The sequence below is a fragment of the Canis lupus genome, chromosome 15 (genome assembly GCF_003254725.2).
Source record: "Canis lupus dingo isolate Sandy chromosome 15, ASM325472v2, whole genome shotgun sequence".
Taxonomy (NCBI): Eukaryota; Metazoa; Chordata; class Mammalia; order Carnivora; family Canidae; genus Canis; species Canis lupus.
Genome location: NC_064257.1, coordinates 4683072 through 4700911, shown reverse-complemented (window position 1 = coordinate 4700911; position 17840 = coordinate 4683072). Strand labels below are relative to the sequence as shown.

The following is a 17840-nucleotide window of genomic DNA, read 5'->3' as shown; positions in this document are numbered from 1 at the left end:
CCCCCCCCCCCCGCTTAGGCTTCTTCAACTCAGTAAATAGCACCGCCACTGGATCAGCCACTCAGGATAGAAACCTGAGACTCACTTGTGACTTCTCTTTCTCCCGCTTACACCCACACCTAATTCATCAGCAATTCAGCCAAGGCCTACCTTCAGAAATACACCTGGAATTTCTCACCGGATCACAACACCAGCTTTCCAGCTGTTCTGGACTTCCACACTTACACGCTCCTGTCAATCCTCTACCTCGGTCTGCTCTGGCCACACTTCCTTTTCTGCTCTTCCTGGAGCATGTCAAGCTCATTCCCAACTCAAGGACTTCACTCTTGCTGGCTCCTCTGCCTGGAACGCTCTTCCTTCAGGTCTCCATATTACTCAACTCCACGTCATTCAGGCCTCGGCTCAGACATCAGAGGCTCTGACACCCTATCTAAACAGCCCCCCATCACCCCACATCAGTCTATCCCCTCACTCCATCAAGAGCTTTCTAGGGCAGCCCCGGTGGCGCAGCAGGTTTGGCACCGCCTGCAGCCTGGGGTGTGATCCTGGAGACCCGGGATCGAGTCCCATATTGGGCTCCCTGCATGGAGCCTGCTTCTCCCTCTGCCTGTGTCTCTGCCTCTCTCTCTCTGTGTCTATGAATAAATAAATTAAAAAAAAAAAAAAGAGCTTTCTAAATTCCTCTGTTCACAGCATCCTTCCTGTCTCAGTGACAGTTGTCAAAGAGCCTCTAGGCCCATGGAAATACCCACCAGTGCTGTCCACCTAGTTAGGACCAAAATAAATCATGAAGTAAATAAGTCCTACCGACTTAAGTAGCAGTTTGAAAAGGAATACACATACACAGAAGGGGAAAATACTATTTCTATTTCATTTTAAATAACTATCATTACCGACTAAATGAGATGTGTGTGCCTGTTGGGTACTGCACACCCCCTCAAACCTTGGAATCCTACAGGACACCACATAAAATGTGCCACACTCAGATACCTGGGTGGCTCAGTCGGTTAAACATCTGCCTCGGGTTTGGGTCATCATCTGAGGGTCCTGGGATTGAGCCCAGCATCGGGTTCCCTCATCAGCAGGGAGCCTGCTTCTCCCTCTCCCTCTGCCTGCAGCTCTGCCTATTTATGGGCTCTCTCTCTGTCAAATAAATACATAAAACCTTAAAAAAAAAAAGGTGCCACATTAATTTTTGCATGGTACTTGTTTTTTTATCACAACCACCACCCAAAACCCAGAACTTATCTTCGCAAAGATACCATGTCCTCAAAAGGAATGCAGCACCATCTAATGTGGAAACAGTGAACTACCTCGACCGAGAAGTTGGGTTCGGCAGGTGGCAAAGTGTTTCCATATTTCAAGCTTTGAAATGTCCCAGAGTGAATTCCTTGCACGGCCCCGGGGAGCCACAGCACACAATCTGCGAACCATAATCTTGTTATATTTTTCATCTTAGTACTAATATCATTTGATATCATAGCTTACAAGCATTCTTCAGCTCCCGGGGGCTATGTCCACTGAAACGTAAGCCCTGGACGGCAGGGCCTCTGTCTTCATGCTCTTTCCCAGGGACCCGGAGCAGTACCTGGCTTACAGCAAGTACTCGACGTGCTAAATGCGTGCAAGTATCAGGACACTTATACTGAAGCCTAGTGGCACCATTATCCTCCTATATGACATGCTCCTTCTTCCCTTTGGGTCTTAGTTTCTTCATCTTCAAAGTAGAGACTTCAGTATAAATATCTCATGGGCTTTACGACGAGCAAAGGCAAATTAAGGACTAAGGACCAGAGCTCCATCCCTGCATCAGTGCTAAGGATTTTGTTTGGTGGGGAGCGGGGTGGTGGGGGCAGTTCCTACTAACAGCCAGATCAAAAGGATGTCTCCTGGGGACAGGTGTCTGTCCCTGTCTGTCCTCGAGTGGATGGGAAAACCACCCTGCAGACCCACATCACCACGTCTCTGCCTCAGGACCCAGTCCAGCTGGGACTAGAACATCTTCATTCCTTGCTCTGGGCATGGAAACTTTTAAGGTATGACATAGGGGATTTCCAGCCACAGGGCAGTCTTCTCGGAATCTCTTCTCCCCTGAATGTAGCACGGAAGCTGGCTGCCAACAGCTCTTTACCAAATTTACCATCACCCCATGGTTTCGTCCTGACCACAGCTTCCTGTCCTTCCTCCTCTCCTGCTTCCCTGATCCCGCTCTCCCCTTTGCCAGCCTCAGACCCACTTTCCTTCATCACCCAAGCTAACAGGTAACATTGGGTTTTCCCTTTCTTCCCATGTTCGTCCACCAAGTCCTATAAATCCTCTCTCCCACATGCTTTCACCCTAACCCTCTTCCCTGTCCCCACTGCCATGCCTGAGGTTAGGCTCTATTTCTGGAAAGCACATTTCGTGATCTCCCTGCCTCCCTGATCTTCCCCTCCAGGCCCTTCTGCCACCATCTAGAAGGAAACACAAATCTGAGCACGTCATTCCTGAGCTTCAAATCCCACGATAGCTTCTATCAACCCATGAAAGAACCTGCTCCAAACCTGAGTATCACACACAAGGACCTGGATAATTAGCCCAGACTCCCTTCCCAGCCCCATCTCTCGCCTCCCCTCTGACCCAGTCACAGCAAAAACGATTTCTCTCTTTAGACGCGGCCTCCTCACTGCCCCACACACCCTGACCCTAAGCACCCCTCAATCCCACCTTCATGTGGTGAACTGCCGTCATCCCAGCAGACTCCGCTCAGGATTCACCTCCTTTAAAAGGTCTCCTGGGGCCCTCTTTTCACACACCCAGAGCTTGCTTCTGTCAAGGCATTTATCATATGGGAACCGTAACTGTGTTTAACTCTCTTTTTGTCTTTCTTCTTTAGCTAGACTGCAAGCTTCTTGGGAGCAGGGGCTGATGCTTTTTTTTCTCTGTGGCCCTCCACTTACCGCAATTTACACAACACATCAGACAGCCAGTAGACACACACTGAACAAACAACCACAGGGCAGAGATCAGGCTCAGTGTCATTGCTGGGCGCTTTCTAGATGGCCTTTCACACCTGCAAGTGAAACTACGTCCCTGTAAGAGCCTACCTCGTAAGCTGGTCAACCATACAACAGCTTGGTCTGGATGTCTAGAACTGCACAAGTGTTTTGTGCTTCTTGCAAATTCTGTGCACTGCACTGTACAGCTTAGAGAAGCAAAACCCCTGTCTCATGCCTGGCTAAATAGACAACACTGCCCCGGGAGACTCCTTCCTTAACCTAAGCAGCAGGAGAGCCTAAGACAGATCCAGCAATTCCTGATCTGAAACCTTGAGGCCAAGTGTACTTTGGAATTCAGAATTGGGGGGTGGGAGGGATTTCAGAAAGCTTACCTATGCTGTCTGTAATACAACACCCCCAGCAGAGTCTGAGGTGACACCAAGGAATCAAATACTTTAATATTTCCACAGGAGTAGTAATATGTGGTGGGATAAATAAAGCCTATAAATAGCCTCATGTCAGTTCAAGCGAGTCTTACTGCCAAACTGAGCTTGGGCCAAACTTACAAAAAAAAATTTTTTTCAGTCTTGAGAGCTTTTAGGACTTCAGAATTGCTGATGAGGAATTGAAGATGACAGTTGGGCAGCCCGGGAGGCTCAGCGGTTTAGCACCGCCTTCAGCCCAGAGCGTGACCCCAGAGACCCAGGATCGAGTCCCACAGGATCGAGTCCCACATCGGGTTCCCTGTGAGGAGCCTACTTCTCCCTCTGCCTATGTCTCTGCCTCTCTTTCTCTCTGTGTCTCTCATGAATAATAAATAAAATATTTAAAAAAAAAAAAAAAAGATGATGACAGTTAAGGGCATGGCCTGACACGGCAACATATCAGAAAGGACTACAGCACGTGTCTGGGTACATATATAGCATATTTATAAATACACCTACGTACGTTTTTTAAAAATATTTTTATTTATTGATTTATTCATGAGAGACACAGAGAAAGAGGCAGAGACACACAGGCAGAGGGAGAAGCAGTTTCTCCATGGGGAGCTCGACAGGGGGCTCGATCCCAGGACCTCGGGATCACGCCCTGAGCCGAAGGCAGATGCTCAACCACTTAGCCACCCAGGCGCCCCACTTACGTCAATTTTATAGACACACTCGTAGACTCATTGCAAAGTCTGGAAGGGGAGAAACCAAAAGGTCAACAGTGGTCACTGCTCCGTGGAAGGGCTTCTTTTGCTTTTTGCTTATAGGCACTTTCAAAGTTAGCTACGATGTGTATTTTATTTGGATACATCTATCACAGGCTTCGAAATCAAAGACCCAGGTTCCATTTTTGACTCTGCTACTCACTAGTTCTATGACTTTGGGCAAGTTTCCTAACTTCTCTAAGCTTGGGCTCCTCCAGAGATAACAGTGTATCTGCCTTATATGGTTGCTATCTTCTTTTCCTATGGTGAACTGGAGCCTCTCCCTCACTGCAAGGCCAAAAGGTGAGACTTGCTGAAGGCCCAGATCTACAAAACAAAGACAGGAGGCTGGCTCTCATCTTGTAACCAGGCCTATCACTGACTTGGGGTTGGGGCTTTTTTCTCAAACATGACCTCACACAAGGAAAAAAAAAAAAAAAGTAAATTCAAACCCAAATCCAAGTCCCCTACTTCTTTGAAGAATTGTCCGAGAGGCAGCAACATTCTTTCTTTCCCTTTTTCCAGCAACATTATTTCTTAATTCAGTTGCTCCCTCTGTCCTCTCTTGCTCCATTTTCCCTGCAGGTCCCCTAGTTGTCTGTAGGTACTCCCCAAGATCTAGACCAGTGCTGTCCAACAACTTTCTGTAGTCACTGGCCACACTGAAATGCTTGAAGTGTTTCTTGAGCGAACCAGAACCTGGATTTTTAGAATTTTATTTACCTGAATTCAATGTAAACAGCCACGTGCAGTTACCACAGTGAGCAGTGCAGATCTAGGCCGTGCCCCCTCTCTCCTACGAGAATCATCGGTCATCACAGTCCGCTCCAAACGGAGCTGGCCATCCCTGCCTGGGCTCAGTCCTGCCACTGCCTACTACCTACATTTCCACCAGATATTCTGTGTTTATCCGTTCCAGGTAAAGCTGTGGTTTGACTTCTGGGCCCTCTCCCTGAGCTCTCCCTTTGTCACCTGCACCCACCGGCAGATAAGACTAGATGGCAAAACATGCCATCTGCTCACCCCTCTTGCTGGGCCCCCAGAGCCACAGGCCATCATCTCCTCACTTGTCACCACAAGAATCTCGGGCTATGGGATCCTCCCACTTCTCTGTCCCCAACTCTGTCTCTGGACATGGTCAGACCGAGCTCTGATTTCCTCCTTCCCCTAAACCTCTCAGCATTGCACTGCTGCCTGCAGGTTAAGATGCAAACTGGTCAAACTGGCAGATGAGGCCCTTTGCAAACTGGCCCTCCTCACCCAGTTCACGCCTTCACCACCTAAAAACAGCCCAATCAAAACAGACAGCTTCACAGTGACACATGTGTGTGTGCCACCCTCACTAGTGCCTCCAGGGGAAGCCCCTCCTACTCGCCGGCCTCCTCCTCTGCAAAGCCCAGGCTCTTCTCCTATGCCCTGGTTCATGAAGCCCCGCTACCACTGCCCCACTAGTCCTCGGTCGTCATTTCTCTGACTTCTGAAGGCCTTCTTGTCCTTATCACTTGTGCGGCACTTTAAGAGAAATCAGAATGTTTTGGGAAAGAAGCCTTGGGCTTTGGAATAAAATAGGCCTGGCTCTTTTACTGGCTCCATTCTTTACCTAGTATGAAACCTCAAGCAAATTACTTCATTTGTTTCCTCATTTGTAAAATGCGGATACCACCACCAAACTTACAGAGAAGCCAAAAGAATAACCAAATGAAATCTAAATGGGTCAAGAGCCCAACACAATGCCTGGTACACAGGACATGTGGAAGGACCTGTTAGTTCTTCGGCCTCCACTGCGTCTTCCCTCAGCTCTCACACTCCGAACCCCCACTGCTTGGATTATAAAGATCTGCCATTTATCAAGTACCCTCCAGTCACTAGGGATTCTCCTAGGTGCTGCCTGTGTTATTTCTGAATATTGGCTTCATTTTCTAAATAAGGACACTGAGGCCCGCAGCAGAGAGCAGACCTGCATGGAGCCACAGCCAGTACACGGCCCAAGTGACATTAAAACCCAAATCTGCTTGACTCCACTCCACAGTCTCTCTCCTCTGAAGCTGGAGCACAACATCTTCAATGAAGCTATCAACTCATCGTGGGTAAGTTCTCTATAAGTCTGGGTTTGGGTAACAAAGCAAAAGTACTGCCATGGTGTCCGCAGGGTGTGTGGCTGTGTGGCTGTCATTGCTGGGTGGAAAGCACGTCCTGCCCTGGCTGAGCATCTACTAGACAGGTCTAGGAGGACTTTCTCTACCTTCTTAGCCACTGGCCTTTGCATTCCATTTCCAGCACACTGGAAGAACCAGCAAAACGAAGCGAGCAAAATACCTGATGGTTCAAACTGGCAGCAGCGAGTGAGTTGGTTCAATGCTTCTCAGTGACACTGTGCTGTGCACACAGAGGGGGCCACGCCAGAGGCTCTTGCAGCCCAAGACTGGGCAACACACATACCAGCAAGGTATATACTCAATTCACGGGGAGATAAACAGACTCAGATCCAACTACCCAGAATCCAAGTCCTAGGCTGTGTAAATGACGGCAGTGATACTACTACCACCATGAATCATATGAATAGCAAATACTGAAGGCTTACTACATGCCAGGCATGGTTTTATAACACTCCACATTTACTTAATCTCCACAACTACTCCATCAGGTAAGTGCTATTATCTGCACTTTACAGACCAGAAGATAAATACAAAGAGGTTAAGTAACTTGCCCAAGAACACGCAGATAATAAATGGCACAGCCAAGACTCAAACCCAAGGAATCTATGTCCAGAGTTTGTGCTCTTAACCAGCAAACTATATTAACTATCAGGAAAATGTGAAGTTCAGAAAGCATTTCTGGCAGAAGAAACAATTTCAGTGCAAAGACATGGCACTACGGTATCCTCAGAAAAAAGGAATAGTAAGTAGCATAAACAAGTAGAAAGGAAAAGTTTTGTTTGCGAAGCATTAGGGGATGCGAAAGGATCAGGGCTCAAGCATTAGATTCAGACAACTTGGGTTCTATTCTCAACTGTCACTGACCAGTGAGTGATCACAGGCATGTGACCTATTCTGAGCCTCAATCTCTCCGTCTGAGAAATGGACATCCTCTTACAGAACTTTTATGGCACAGTGTGAGCCCCACAACCCATAGTTAATAAATGGTAACTGCTAATAATAGTAATAGTTTACAGTAACACTTTTTATTTAAAAAAATTTATTTTAGGGGCAGCCCCGGTGGCTCAGTGGTTTAGTGCCTCCTTCAGTCCAGGGCATGATCCTGGAGACCCGGGATCGAGTCCCATGTCAGGCTCCCTGCATGGAGCCCACTCCTTCCTCTGCCTGTGTCTCTGCCTCTCTCTCTCTCTCTCTCTCTCATGAATGAATAAATAAAATCTTTAAAAAAAATTTATTTTAAAGGATTTGTTATGGGCCAGCCCGGGTGGCTCAGCAGTTTAGCGCTGCCTTCAGTCCAGGGCCTGATCCTGGAGACCTGGGATCGAATCCCATGTCAGGCTCCCTGCATGGAGCCTGCTTCTCCCTCTGCCTGTGTTTCTGCCTCTCTCTCTCCCTCTCTCTTTCTGTGTTTCTCATGAATAAATGAATAAAATCTTTAAAAAATAAAAAATAAAAAAAATAAAGGATTTGTTATAGAACACCTGGGTGGCTCAGTGGTTGAGCATCTACCTTCTGCTCAGGTCGTGATCCAGGGGTCCTGGGATCAAGTCCTGCATCAGGCTCCCCACAGGGAGCCTGCTTCTCCTTCTGGCTCTCTCTGTGTCTCTCATGAATAAACAAAATTGTTTTAAAAAAGGATTTGTTAGTAATACATAAAGAGTGATAATAATATGGCCAAAATGTAAGACTTTGAATGCCATAAAGAGTTTGGATTTTACACTATGATAAAGGGGGGCTAGGGGCACCTGGCTGGGTCACTTGGAAAAGCAGGCAACTCTTGATCTTAGGGTCATGAGTTTGAACCCCATGATGGGCATGGAGTCTATTAAAAAAAAAAAAAAAAAAAGGCGGGGGGAGCTAAGTAAATAGAGCACAATGCAGGCAACTCTGGAGAGAAGCCCAAAACACAGGGCACCTAGCATTATGAACAATGGAAAGAATCAATTTTTCCTATTTCAGCTTGGCCACCACCCAAACAGCTCTGTTCCTTTCTTAAAACCACTTCACAGCAACAGGTTGTAGTGGTGACAGGCTCTTGGATTGAGGACTTGGTTTCTTCCCTCCGCGCTCTCCCTTCACTAGACCTTCTGTGAACTGTCTGTGGTCTGGTGATAACGCTGAAAGAGAAGTGTGCAAGAGCAAACCAGGAAGGGAGGGGAGAGGAATTCACAGCATACTCAAAGAGGAAGGGGGCAGGAGCTGTTCACATGGCTGAGGTCTTCAGGGGATGAACTGCATGAGCCTCTACAGCTCAAAGCCACAGACATGTTTTCAGTACCTACTGATGTGCAAGGCATTCAGGCTGGCATTTGGGGGTTGGGGGGAGAGAGGATGCAAAAATGCTAACAGCAGCAAGTTCAAGCTTGTAAAAATGTAGCTGAATGAGCAGTCGACAAAGATGAAAAAGCAAAGGGCTTTATCCAAAAATTACAAGCAGTCAAGTGTGAAGTAAGAGGAAATGAAGGTGAGTTGGGGCAGATAAGACTAGAAAAGATAAAAGAGGGCTGAAGCCAGGCTGTGCAGCACTTGAACTGCCATGCAAAAGAATCGGGAACTTAATTCTGTGGACACCGGGGAGTGGTAGACATTCAAGTTCACATACAAAACAGCAGGGTGTGATAAAAGTCAGAGTCTAAGGAGATGCCTAGAGAGAGGGAGCTTTAAGGTTAGGAAGGCTTATAAGGAAGCCACTGGGTTCACTCTTAGCTAAGAGGCTACTTATATGAACTTTGGGACTTTAAAAAATTTTTTTTCATTGTCCAAAATTTTTTAAATTGCAGAAAATGTACAGAATGTGGTTATTAGGAGAGGAGAGGGAAGAGTCCAGGATAAGCGAGGTTTTCAGTGACTGTATTAACAGAAACTGGAGGGAGGGTGGAAGGAAGATGATGAACAGTTACCTGGAAGAAACTGGTCAGGGATAGGCCCCGAAGAGGAGGACCAGTTTCTAAGCCCTGGGGAGGGGGCATACACAATTCCGGAATGCATTTCCCACAAGAAAGCACCTCTAGGGATCCCTAAGTGGCTCAGGGGTTTAGCGCCTGCCCTTCGGCCCAGGGCGTGATCCTAGAGACCCAGGATCGAATCCCACGTTGGGCTCCCTGAATGGCATGAAGCCTGCTTCTCCCTCTGCCTGTGTCTCTGCCTCTCTTTGTGTGTCTCTCATGAGTAAATAAATAAAATCTTCAAAAAAGAAAAAAAAAAAAGAAAGCACCTCTAAATAATTCAGAGGTTCTTTCTCCCCCTCCTCCCCTGCCCCTCCCCTCAAATGAAATGAATCTTTGAAAGCAAATAAATAAAGGGGCGCCTGAGCGGCTCAGTTGGTTAAGCATCTGACTTTGGCTCAGTCACGATCTCGGGGTCCTGGAGATGGAGCTCAGTGGGAAGTCTGCTTCTTCCTCTCCCTCAAAAATCTTTAAATAGGGCAGCCCGGGTGGCTCAGTGGTTCAGCGCAGCCTTCAGCCCAAGGCTTCACCCCGGGGCTTCAGCCTGGATCGAGTCCCACGTCGGGCTCCCTGCATGGAGCCTGCTTCTCCCTCTGCCTGTGTCTCTGCCTCTCTCTGCGTGTGTCTCTCGTGAATAAATAAATAAATAATCTTTAAAAAAAAAAAAAACTTTAAATAAACACACAAATAAATAATTCAGAGGTGACCTGTTAGGAGGCAAACATTCACTCCTGTTGTATACATGGAGAAGAGGAAAAAGGCACATCTCATATTGTACCAAGCTGCAATAAGGAAAATAAAAATAAAAACATTGAGGTCACTTAGCTACACACTATGCAAACCCTCATCACTCATCAGTGTCAACTTGCCCAGGCATCATCAGTGGTAAAGTCTACAAATCTGTTACAGTATATTTTTTAAAATTTTTTTACAGTATATTTTAAGCAGCAAAGCAAACATGCAAGTCCGTGAGCTTCTATGTTCCAACACTGTCTTCCCTCTAATAAATATTGATGCCTCTCTTCCTGAACCTTCCGTCCCTAAGGATTTTTCTGTGCAGAGCTCTACTTCTAAATGAATGTTTGTAGGTCACCTCTCCTGCTCTGGACTCCTACTGTAGAATTCCAACACAAACTAGTCTTGGGGGGGGGGGTGCTCTCCTGTTCTAGAAACAAACACAAGTTAAATGGGACAAAGAGGGAAAATGGAGAAGGGAACAACAAAAGGAGGAAGAAAAGGGAGCACAGTTCTCTTTTGTTTAAAGAAACAAAGTGATTCAAACTCATTTGCTTAAGAGCCTCCAGAGCTTCCCATAAAGGTAGAGAGAGGGAGAGGATGGGCCATATTCCTACCTGCAGGATAACCATCTAGAATTCCTTTTTCTCCATGCTACAAGACTATGTTGGTCACACATATCTTACTTCTTGAAAGAGAGAGAGAAGGACTGACCATCCCAGGGGCTATTTTTCCTACATTCTCTCTGGCTTCTACCCTGGTGATCTAGGTTACCCTTTAGGCTGCCCTGAGATATAAATAGCATTCATTTCCTTTCTCAGGCCTGACAGACTTTAATGCTTTGTTTCCTGGGTCCAGGGGGAAAAAAAATACTCACAGCACATCTCATTTGAAATTTGAGTTACTACAAAGCTGCCTCACTTTGAATCAACCGTGGAAATAAGAAAGCCACTTCAAAAGACCAAAAATTTGTTTGTTATCACCACTTTGTTAAATCAGCCCCGAAGAGCCCCAATGGGACTTCTGAGTAGTTCTTTCCCTTTCTAGTGCATACCTCAGAATCTTCCAGAACACAGCTCTGGGCCTTTGCCTGCGCCCAGGATGAAATGCAGGTGAGTTATACACAAGGACAGGGGTGAGTAAGGAGGCCTATGCAGGATCCCCCGAGGGGCTTTCTGGATAAGATCACCTTCACTTGCTGGACAGGAATAAGGAGGCATTTGTCCTTATTTCTTTTCAAAGAAAGAAAAAGCTTCATAGAGAAGTACAAATAAGAAGCAGAAAAGCCGCCCACCTGCAATAGCTACTTGTCTGAGACCAGTGCAATGTCTGAGCCGGAGAACCCAAGAGAATCAGACAAACAGGCTGCCACTCCGCCAGCAGCCTGTCTCTTTTCAACATCACAACGTAACTCCAAGACACCAAGCTGGACCCAAACATGTGGACTCCAATCTACAGTCCCTACCAAACTTGGCCTGACAGCCCTGAATTCAGCAGAGGCAAATCAAAGCATTTGGGCATGCTTTGTTGGACATCTCAACAAAGTGAGATCTTTCCTTTCTCTACCAAGACAAAGGCAAGGAGTGAAGGCCAGATTCGCCTTGCCCCCAAAATACTAGGCCTTTGAGGTGCTCTTACCCCCGAGACCACCGTCCTGCTGGGCTGACCCTACACTCTCTGGCCTCTACTTGCAGACTGTCAGACCCCCCCTCTGTTAGATTGTCAGCTCCTTAAGGGAGGAGCCTTGTTTCTCCTGAGTGGCATTTTAAAGCAGCCTTCTGCCTCTGGGTTGGTTCCTCAGGCTATCAGGAAGTGGGTATTGTGATCATAAGCATATAGGAAGAACTAAATCCACTACCTGTTTCCCTTGGGGCCTGGACTATCCAACACACCCAAAGGAGGCCCAAAGAGTGATTCTCCTCGAAGGCCACAGTAACTTTGGAAACAGAGGTGAGAGGCAGCACTGGGGGCTCGGTGCCATCTCTTGGCAATTTTAACAAGAGCATCTTAGCAATTAATGCCGTAACCCCACTTACTGTAGGTAATATGATGGGGCCAAATGGGTTTAAACTAAAAATAAAACCAAAACCTTGACAACAATTCCTCACTAACATGTGACTAGGTTTTGGTTTTGGAAAGAAAAGGAAAGATTCGGAGATGCCTGCGCATGTATCACCCTGGGGCAGATAACTAAGTGGCTTCAGAGCTGTCCTGACTTCTCTGGAAGCCCTCGCTCCACTTAAGGAATGAAGCACTCCAGCACGCCGGCTCTGGCCTGCTGGCCCAGGAAACACAACCCACCTCTTTCATTGCCACTGGGCCTGTTCTCAGTCATGGGCTCTCACCTGTCCCAGCACCACAGCCCAGGACGTCATGGGGACTGAAGCAACAGCTGTCTCAAGATCAGTACTTCAAGTTAGCTGAGATAAGCCCAAGAAAGATGCAAACTATCAGCACCGCCAGGCGCTTCAATTGCATCTTGTGGCAGCTGCAACGAAGGAAAAGCATAAGCCCCGAGGAAGTCCTTCGCTCACCCAATTTCCTCTCATTTTACAAACTTCGTGCAACACGCTATCCCCCTCCCTTGCCCCAGCCCCTCATAGTTTCCAAGCCTTATAAGAGCAAGTGGAGGGCTGGCCCACACACTTACGCAGCTACTTGAGACTCTTCATCTCTCGCAGATGGCTGAGAAAAGGGGGCGCGCGTGGGTACCAGCGGTCATGCCAAAGCTCGCACGTAACTGGAGCCGCATGGGCACACCCAGGGGAAAGCATACCAGAGAGTCCTTGCAGAAAATCCAGGAGCTGGACAGAAAATACAGGTCTGCAGGTCCTCTCAGAGCACCAGACTGACGCAAACTTCAGCCCTGGGCCTCTCGCTTTCCAAAAGACAAACCTCCTGGCTCAACAATTGGCCTTTTGTGCTGCACATTACCCATTAAGGGCTCGGCGGTGTGTGTGTGTGGGGGGGGGGGGGGGGTAGGGGGCGGGGGGGGCGGGGAGTAGTCCTTTTCACCTGTAACAAAGTGGACAGGGATGTCCTTTTCACCTGTGACCTCACCCCGGCCTCCGGCCCCAAAGCGGACAGGGATCTTGCAGGCTCCAGCTCTGTGCGCAGCCTCTCTAGCACGCGGGCCGAGGACCCACAGGAGGGCGAGGCAGCGCCAACACACGCAGCACTCCCCGCCCAAGGAAGGCTCTGTCGTGGCGAGCACCGCCCCCAACACAAGCCAAGCACGGAGGGGCGGGATGGGGAAACTGAGGCTCAGAGAGGCGCACTGACCGGCCCCGGGGCACACAGCGGTCGGGCAGGGACGCACGAGGCCCGGGCGCCGGATCCGCCGGGCCCTCCGCGCGGCCCCTCCGACCGAGAGCATCCCCACGGAACTTCAGCCCCAGGTGCCCGCCTCCGGAGGGCCAGGTCCTCGGTCTTTGCCCCGGGCATCGCCGGCCACACCGCAGCCGCGCCCCCCGCCCGCTCCCCCGCTCCGCGGCCTGGGTCCGCCGCTGCCCCCGCCCTAGAGCCCCGGCCCAGCCGCCCACAGCCCGCCGCAGACCTGCACAGTCGCGCTCCCGAGAGCCGGCGGCGGCGGACATTTCCCTGCCTGCTCCTCGGAGCTCTTCATCCCGCCGCCCGCGCCGCCCCGCATCGCCCCGCCCCGCCCCCAGGGCGCCCCGCCCCCGCGCGCCACCTCCGCCAATCGGAGGCCGAGCCTCTCCGTGGCCCCGCCCCTAAACAGACATGAGCCCGCCCCCGCGGCCGCGCCTCCTCCAATCGCCACCGCCCTTTTCGAGACGGATACCTGCCTCCGCCAATGCCGGAGCGCCGCGGCCCGGTCTCCGGGGCCGCGTCCCAACCGAGTGGCTGCGGCTGCTCGGGCTCCGGCCCGGTGCACCTGTACCGAGAGAGCCACAGGAACTCGGGATCCGGGGTCGCGGGGTCGAAACCTGCGGTGCGAGCAGAGAGGGAATGCTGAGCCGCGCCGTAAGGAGCCGGTTCCACCCCTGCCTGTCTGCAGGCGGGTGAGCACATCGCTCAGCCTCCCGGGAGAGCCTCAAAGCCTGTGGCCCTGCGCCCTGGGCGCGCTTGACATTCAAATGCAAAAATAAATGTGCAAATAATAAAATATTTAAAAATAATAAAATAAAATAAAATAAAATAAAATAAAATAAAATAAAATAAAATAAAATAAAATAAATAAAATAAATAAAATATAAAATAAAATAATAAAATAAAATGCAAACAAGAGCCAGACCCGCGCCACTCCTCCGTGGTAACTATGTGCCAAGGTCTGTACTTCATATTTGCCTGACTCCTGAATGCTCACAACGAACTTTTTTTTTTAAATCCTTTTTTTTTTTTTTTTTATTTATGATAGACAGAGAGAGACAGACAGACAGAGAGAGAAGCAGGCTCCATGCCAGGAGCCCGATGTGGGACTCGATCCCGGGTCTCCAGGATCGCACCCTGGGCCAAAGGCAGGCACCAAACCGCTGAGCCACCCAGGGATCCCCCACAACGAATTTTAAGAGCTAGGGAACTATCATCCTATGGCAGCAGGGTGAGAAGCAGGGTGCAAGCTCAGATAGCTGTCCGTACTAGGGAGTGCGCTGGGTGCTTTCATTGCCCATAATCTCCATCAGCAACTTGTAAACCACTCCGAATAAACACACACTCTAAAAGCACTGTGCTTGCTATGAGATATGCCTTCAACACAAGTCCTCTGGTTACTTCTTAACCAGATTGCCACTCCTTCCTAGAAATTCTTTCTTCTTTTTTTAAGATTTATTGACTTATTCAGGAGAGAGACAGAAACACAGGCAGAGGGAGAAGCAGGGTCCCTGCAAGGGGCCTGATGTGGGGACTCAATCCTGGAACTCCAGGATCACTCCCTGAGCTGAACGCAGACGCTCAACCACTAAGCCACCCAAGCATCCCTCCTTCCTAGAAATTCTTGATTGGTTGTGCCTCTCCCTCAAATCCAGGTCTGTCTGAGCCCCAAATGATTTTGGTCTCCTATGCCATCTTGACCGAACTGAACTGGATTCACAAGGGCATCCTAAATGAAGAAATTTGGGTTCCAGGCCCTGGTGTGGCTTCACTGAACACAGCTTTTAAGTTCTTTCCAGCATTAACATACTGTTAACCCATTCTGGGCCTCATCTGATCCTCATAAAACTCTTGAAGGAGTAGGAAGGCAGGTTCATATCCCCATGGTACAAATGATAAAGCCAAGGCCTAAAGAAATAAAATATATTGTTCACATTTACAACTAGGAAGTGGCGGAGCTGGGATCTGAACTGAAGCCTCTGGGCCCCATGGGCAGGAGTTAGAACCTGGGGTTCAGGGGGATCCCTGGGTGGCTCAGCGGTTTGGAGCCTGCCTTCAGCCCAGGGCCTGATCCTGGAGACCCGGGATCGAGTCCCACATTGGGCTCCCGGCATGGGGACTGCTTCTCTCTCTGCCTCTCTCTGTCTCTCTCTCTCTCTCTCTATGTCTATCATGAATGAATAAATAAATCCTAAAAAAAAAAAAAAAAAAAAAAAAAAGAACCTGGGGTTCCAAACCTCCATATTACGTCAATTGATGAATGACCTTGGGTAAGTTACTCACCTTATGTCAGTTTGCTCATCTATAAAACAGGGTATCTACTCTTTAGTATTGCTCAAAAGACAGAACAGGAGAACATGGTTGGTGTGCACTGTCTAGATGTCTAGAAAAATGTCTGGGATATAGTATGTGCTCATTTCAGGTTAGCTACTTCTTTTCTCTAACTGGGATCTCTTGACCAAGGTACTTCTACTATTACTTTTGTGCTGCACATTATCCACCAAGGACTGGGTGGAGAAAACCTATTTCCTTTCACCTTTCACCTCATCCTGGACTCCAGACCCTTTATCTGTAAAGTGCAAGGGTTGGGCTGGTAGACAGACACCAAGAGCCTTCAGCAGTGAGAGTCCCCTCTTACCCGGGCCCCTCCCTGAGAAAGTCCATATCATGACAACTGCTCACTGCAGGTCCCTGCAGGTCATCCCAAGTGTGGGCCCCAGAAGGCAGAGCAGGGAAGACGACCAATAGACACATACTTAAGCCTAAAAGAGGGAATTCACCTTGACTCCCCTGTCTCCATCCTCATAGCCAGGCACCAAGCTCTGTTCTTCCGTTCAACACATATCCATAAAGTACCTACTAAGTGCCAGGCACTGTTCTAACCACTGGGGTTAAGTTGCGACACAACCCAGGCTCGCTGCCCCTGTGGCACCTTCATTCTCTTCAGTTGGATCTCTCCAGTATACTCTCTCCTCCCCATCCCCACCACCAGGCCCTAGCCTGAGCCTCAGGTTTTTATTTTATTTTATTTTATTTTATTTTATTTTAGGGATGTCTGGGTGGCTCAGTGGTTGAGAATCTGCCTTCAGTTCAAGGTGTGACCCTGGAGTCCCGGGGTCGAGTCCCACATCGGGCTCCCTGCATGGAGCCTGCTTCTCCCTCTGCCTGTGTCTCTGCCTCTCTCTCTTTCTCTGTGTGTGTCTTTCATGAATAAATAAATAATAGTAAAAAAAAATCTTTAAAAAAAGATTCATTTATTTTACTCTGCCTCTCTCTGTGTCTTTCATGAATAAATAAATAATAGTAAAAAAATCTTTAAAAAAAGATTCATTTATTTTAGAGAGGAGAGGAGGGACAGAGAAAGAGGGGGAATCTTTTCTTTTTAAGATTTTATTTATTTATCAGAGAGAGAGAGAGCAAGAACAGGGGGAGGGGCAGAGGAGGGAGAAGCAAACCCTCCACCAAGCAGGGGGCCTGACACAAGGCTCGATCAAGGAGCCCAAGATCATGATCTGAGCTGAAGGCTGACAATTAACCTCCTGAGCCACCCAGACTCTGAACTGAGCATGGAGCCTGACCTGGGGCTCGATCCTATGACCCTGAGACCATGACCTGAGCCAAAACCTAGGGTCAGACGCTTAACTGACTGAGCCAACAGGCGCCCATCCAAGCCTGTTTTTAGGCCTGAACCCTTGCAATACACTTCCGTTGACTTCCTCCCTCTAGCCTCTCCCCTTTGGCACCAGTTGCCAGAGGAACTTTTCCTACATGCAAATCCTACCTTGTCATTCCTCTGTTTAAAACTCCTACAGCTCCCCACAAGCTGTAGGGCAAAGTCCAAGGTCTTGGTTGGTTGTTTAAAACCCTTCCTGAGCTGTCTGCTGGCCTCTCTGGCTCAGCTCTCTCCATACCCTCCTACCCCATGTTCAATCCCACCCGACAACCTGCTCTTCCCTCCAACAGCCTTTTCCCCCTTGTTGCCTGCCCGGAAAAAACCTCATTCATCTTTCAGCTCTCCGCTTACATATCACCTCCTCCATGAAGTCTTAATTTGCTGAGCCCTCTCTATGGGATAGGGTGGCATGAGCTTGGGAAGCCCTTGTAGAATATTCTAAAACACAAGAGCTCCAGGGGCCTGGGCGGCTCAGCGGGTTAAGCCTCTGACTTGGGCTCAGGTCCCAACCTCAGGGTCGTGGGCTCGAGCCCCGTCATCAGGCTCCGTGCTCATCAGGGAGTCGGCTCATCCCTCTCCCTCTGGCCCTCCCCTCCCTGTACCCCTGGCTTGTATTCTCTCTGCATCTCTCTCTCTCTCAAATAAATAAATAATGTAAAACAGAGAAGCAAACAAAACCCACAAGAGCTCAAGCTCTGGAGGAAACTCTCCAGCCCTGTCTAATCCTGGCTCCGTGGTTTACCAGCTGGGACCTCAGGCAAGACCCTTACCCTCTCTGAGCCTCAGGTTCCTCATGTTCTGGGAAATGGAGATGTTACAAATGCCTTAGCT

At 48.8% G+C, this 17840-nt stretch overlaps 1 protein-coding gene across 1 annotated transcript in view; it reads right to left on the bottom strand.

The window, feature by feature from the left end:
* The window catches only part of INPP5B (inositol polyphosphate-5-phosphatase B), a 50880-nt gene that overhangs the window by 27035 nt on the left and 6005 nt on the right, over positions 1-17840 (bottom strand). The window contains 3 exon segments of the mRNA XM_049094524.1: positions 13563-13662; positions 13665-13762; positions 13765-13953. Coding sequence (XP_048950481.1) covers positions 13563-13662; positions 13665-13762; positions 13765-13953 — 387 coding nt within the window.